The following is a 5,356-nucleotide window of genomic DNA, read 5'->3' on the forward strand; positions in this document are numbered from 1 at the left end:
TATGATAGTTTTATGAGAAATGGAATACCTGCCTTTTCTTTGTAAAATGAGATGAGTAGGAAATATCAGGTGAATGGTGCATCTCCATTATGAAGTGGAGAAGAGGGTACTAGGTCTTTTTCTGATGTTAATGCCTCTTTTTTACTTAGAATATTTCTAAATTTTCCTGTTGAATTAGTGGGTGAGTGTTGTGTCTTTTTTATGATGTCAAAATCCTTTTACTTCTGTGTTACCACTTTACAGTAATTTATGTTTATAGTTCTTTTTTGATCTATTTTTAGTTATTTAGCTATTTATTTTCAATATTCTTTATGTTTTTCAGAATCAAAATCGTTGGTTCAAGAGTTCCAGATGTCTAATAAGGTAATATTTTAAGATTTTTCTTTTGGTAAGAAATAAGTTAATGGAAGATCATGAATTATAGCTAGTTCTGTTTAAGTAAGTTTTAAAAGGTAATAAATGAAGGTGATTTGAAAAATTGAAAAATATATGTATCTTCATATTTTTATCTCTTTTTCAGTGACAACCAGTGGAAAGTTTCTTTAAATTTTCCAGGACACTTAGGAATATATAAAATACTCATATTTTAAAAAAGTTTCAGCAGGCAGGATAATAGTTCTGTATCTTGCTTTTTCTTCTGAAAGATCATCTTGGAAACAGTTCTGTATTAGTACATAGCAGGTTTATCTCATTCTTTTTATAGGTTTCATGCTGATGATTAGATATATTTAAATAATGTTTTATATAAATTGTAAAGTGTTTTAAAACATGAGATATGGGCTGAGCAGATTTCAGCATAAGAATGAAAGCTACTTCTGGAGGATCCCAGCACTTTGTGACTTCTGATCATATATTCATCCCAAGTAGTTGTAGATGAATTTGACATTTATGTCTAAAAATTAAAAATGGAAGTGTACTAAATGGAAGTATAAAAATGGAAGGGACTAAAGTAAATTTAGAGCTTTAAACTTGTTATTTTTTTTCTGTCTTCTTCCAGCCTGGTCTTCTTATTTTAATTCAGTTTATTTTTCTGAAGAGCTGACTATTGTATAAAATGTGATTGGATATAAATAATTCAAATTCTAATATCTAGTATTTAAAGAGTAATCCAAATAGCTGGGTGTGGTGGCACACACCTATAATCCCAGCATTTGGGAGATGAGGCAGGAGGATCGTTGGGAGTTTGAGACCAGACTGGGCTACACTGAGATCCAGGGCAGTCTGAACTACGTAGTGAAACCCTGTCTCAAAAAACAAAACAAAACAAGACAAACAAGCAAAAAAATCCAAATAATCCTAATTTCTTTATTTTTTTCTAGTTATGAAAATGGAATAGTAGTACACAAACTGAATTACATTAAACTATGTAAAATAGAAAATAAATTTCCCATAAGCTTCTGTCTAAATTTAAAAAAAACAATAACAACCAGCCAATCAGTTGTAGTGCACACACACACACACACACACATTGGGGACTGAACTCAGGACCTCATGCTTGCCAGGTGGCGAGTTTCAGCACTTTTAGATTTTTGCTTTCTATATAGTTATATTTACAAACCATTTAATATTTTCCAGGCACCCTTTTAATTTCTATATATCCCTTGAAATCTTAGAACAATTTTATGATGTACATGTGTTACTACTTTTTATTTTTATGGAGTTGTTAAGTGACTTGTTTAGGAGATGCAGCTGAAACTAGAGGAGCTAGGATACAAACCCAGGCAGTCTGGTTCCAACTTCTTCTTTACTTATGTACTATATTGCTTCTCTTCTTGTATATATGGATTTTTTTAAGGAAAAATAAAATTATGCTATGCATAGTGTGTTAATATTAGTTATTTTTATTTAATCATAAAATTGAAAGGAATTCTAAAACTATATTTGCATTCTCTTTATTATAAAGTACACTTATTAAACAGTAGTTTTCTTTCCAAAGAAAACAATTGTACAGGATCAAAGAATTAAAGAATTGATAGAATTAATAAAAAACTATCAGCAATTTTCAGAACCTTAAGTCTTCATATTGAAAACACATTTAAAGTCAGTATAAGAATTTAACTTTGAGGACCAGGGATTTAGCTCAGCGGTTCCACTGCCTGCCTCACAAGGGCAAGGTCCCAAGTTTGATCGGTACCAAAAAAGAAAGAAAGAGAGTTTAACTTTGAAAAAATCTTATGTCTTGGTTCAGAGTATAATAATTTGAAATAACTTACGTAACTAAGACTAATTTACCAGGAATGTGGAATTGCTTATCCTGGCATTAAATTCTGTTTATTCTCATAGAGATCTGAAGTTTTGAGAACTTAGAAGAATTTGACCTCTTTGAAAATAGAATCTGTCAAACTATGTCTTAGTTATTTTTCTTGTTGCTGAGACGAATTACCCAACACCCAAAGTTAAAGGAGGAAAGGTTTATTGCAGCTCACAGTTTGTAGAGGTTTTAGTCCATAGTCACTTACCTCCAAGGCAGGGTGGCATGGGAGGGTAACATCACAGAGGAGAAACATTCTGTGACAAAGCAGGGTAAGCAGAAAGCAGCAAGCTCGCCTCACTTTTATCCGTTCCAGCTACCGGCCTTCTAGACAGTGCCACTCACACCTGGGGTGGGCACTCTTAATCCCAGCATCACACATCCTAGATCCCAAAAAGCCCCACCTATGACCACATGAAGCTTTGGGGCAACATCTAGATACAAGCGATAAGAATATGTAGCCCTCAGAAGTTTAAGCATCAGCTAGTTGAAGGGGAGCGCTGAAGTTCAAAGAAGTTGGATGTACTAACAACGAATCATAATCAGCAGAATTAGTTTTCTTCTTAAAGCTTACTTTTATTATATGCCTTGTTTATATGCTTAATAGCAAGAGATATTTTCTTTAAGAACTTATGTGCCTTGACCTGTAAAGCTTTTAAGGGGTTTTACCTTTTTATAATGACAAATTTAGATAATCTCATATTCTTTTGTTTCAGACCAAGATGATCAACTTGTCCAGTAGTACTATTTCAAAAATAGCCTTTCCTTTCCTAATTATAAATTCCTTCAATTTATTTTTTATGTAGATACTGTAAGATAATAATAACATAGTAGGCTGTAATAGCATGGTAGGCTGAGTAAAAGCTTAATACCTCTGCTTTATATGTCCTTTGGATGTCTTTCTGTGATCAGAAGAGGTGGAGGTCTCTAATACTAACCTGCATTCCCTGAATTTTCTGAACATTATATGGGATGTATTTGGTTTTTTTCATGGTGCTGGGGATTTCACCCAGAGGTTTGCATGTGCTAGGTAAACACTACCGGTGAGCTAACACAGTTGGGCCTTTTGATATTGCAGCGATAAAGGTGGAACATTCCAAATGAGTATCTTACTCTCTGCCTTATCTTTCGTAGCAGTTCTTTCTTTTGGTATTTAACTATGTTATTCAATCTTCCTGGCTTTCCTGAACCTGAAGTGGGAGAAATATCCCTTTCATTGAGGTGTAGGCATAAGGATGAAAAACAAGAAATAATTTGTTTTAGGCAAGAAGCAATTATTGTCTGTTGTTTACCAAGTATTATGGTTTGATTATGGCAAATAAACTGATCAATAAAAATTAATCCTCTTTACAATCCAGTCCACCCCTGGCCTCCAGTGAGAGAAATAGGATAAACCTAGTTATAATGCAGTGTGTAGTGGTAGTCAATAAGTGGAAGAGGAGACTGAATAGGGGTGTAGGAAATACGTTGTGGAGATGAAAATGATCTAAGCTTGTTACAGTTGAGTGAGCCATAATATCATCCAGGTTCTTGTGTGCTACAAGGAAAGAATTGCCATGCATACATCTCATAGTATGTAGTTAAGTAGCTACATTTATTGAAGATCACAGGACAGTAGAAGGAACAGGGAGAGGAGTGAAGGGTAAAAGGGACTCATGTATCGAAGAAGAAAAAAGGGACCTGGTAACTTAGGTTTCAAATATTTATGGGGTCAGAAACCACTGTTCTAAGGTGCCTCCCACTGTCTCACTCACAGATGTCAGCAATCTGCATCACTTCCTAAGTTAAAACCCAGAAAAATTTTTAAGGTGATCCTGAATTTAAGCCCATGTAATTATTAAGATTGTTCTACTTTTAAGCCTGGGTACTCATTGGGATTTACAGTTGATTTACAGCTCCTTTGTTTCTAAGTGTACTAAATTGAGCCTTAAAGAGTAAGTAAAACTTTGCCAGATGAAATTTGGGGAACAGGTAGTCAGGATAAACAGGAAGGCAAACTAGCCTTCTAGTTACAGAGATCAAAGCCAGCTGGGGATGTAGCTCGGTGTAAAACATTTGCCTACTGTGCAACAGTTCCTGGGTTTGATCTCCAGCACCACATTTTAAAAAACGAAGTAAACAAAAACAAAAACAAACAATGCTATGGAAGTGAGAACTCTTTTAGTCATTACATGAAAGTACAATTCATTGTTCAGGAAGAAAGTTTAGAGCAAAGGTGATAAATGAAGCTGTGTGTTTTTAAGAAAAGAATAAGGTAGTGGAAGCATAGGACAACAGAGTTTAAGAGATTTTAGTTAAAAAACAAAACAAGTGTTGAAATTCTAGAGTAGAAACTTGAAGTTTCCAGGAAAAGAAACATTTTTGGTCAGTACTTTCAGTTCTCTTTAGAAAGCACAATTTGAATGTGACTTGAATATGATTTTAGGGATGAGTGTTTTTCAATTGTCCCCATATGTTACTCATTTGCCAGAGCCATCAGTTATTTTAGGGTAAAATTTAAGAAATAATTTAGAAAATGTTTCAATTTGAAAATGTTTCAATTTTAAAGCAAAAATTCATTGGTGTACTATGAAGTTATTTATATAGTTTGCATATTTATTGTAACTATGTGAATGAAGGTTAATTAATTTTGCTTTAGGACATGGCTGGTATATCTTCTTTAATAAACAGTAAATCAACTTGTAATGAAACAGCTGAAATTCCTAAGGGCAGCAGAAACAAAACTAATTTAGAAAGGAAGAGAGTAAATGAAAATGAACTTCAGCAAGATGAACCACCAGCAAAGAAAGGTAATAATATTTCAGCTCTAGTTTGTGGCAGAGATATACTGCTGTTTTCTGAGGAAAACATAATTTATGGGTGAAATGTAGGAGGAGCCTAAGCTTATTGTGTCTTTAAGACCCTTAGGAAGCCATTAGGAAATGAAGCATGGTGGTGCACTCCTGCCTGTAATCCTGCCACTTTGCAAGATTGGGTCTAGAGGGATCTCAAGTTTCAGCCCAGCCTGGGCAACTTTGAGATTTAGTGAGACCTATCCCAAAACAAGAAATAAGAAAGGGCTGGGAATGTAGCTCATTGTGAAGGCCCTAGCTTCAGGAAAAAAAA

The 5,356-nt window shown here is 34.3% G+C and overlaps 1 protein-coding gene across 1 annotated transcript in view; it reads left to right on the forward strand.

Annotated features, from left to right (window-relative positions):
* Kif20b (kinesin family member 20B) overlaps positions 1–5,356 on the forward strand; it is a 55,112-nt gene that overhangs the window by 20,330 nt on the left and 29,426 nt on the right. Inside the window, 5 exon segments of the mRNA XM_033766339.1 lie at positions 323–363; positions 1,937–1,983; positions 1,985–2,021; positions 2,023–2,040; positions 4,890–5,040. Of these exon segments, the coding sequence (XP_033622230.1) occupies positions 323–363; positions 1,937–1,983; positions 1,985–2,021; positions 2,023–2,040; positions 4,890–5,040 (294 nt within the window).

The sequence above is a fragment of the Fukomys damarensis genome, unplaced genomic scaffold (genome assembly GCF_012274545.1).
Source record: "Fukomys damarensis isolate Sample0158 unplaced genomic scaffold, DMR_v1.0_HiC HiC_scaffold_20, whole genome shotgun sequence".
NCBI lineage: Eukaryota > Metazoa > Chordata > Mammalia > Rodentia > Bathyergidae > Fukomys > Fukomys damarensis.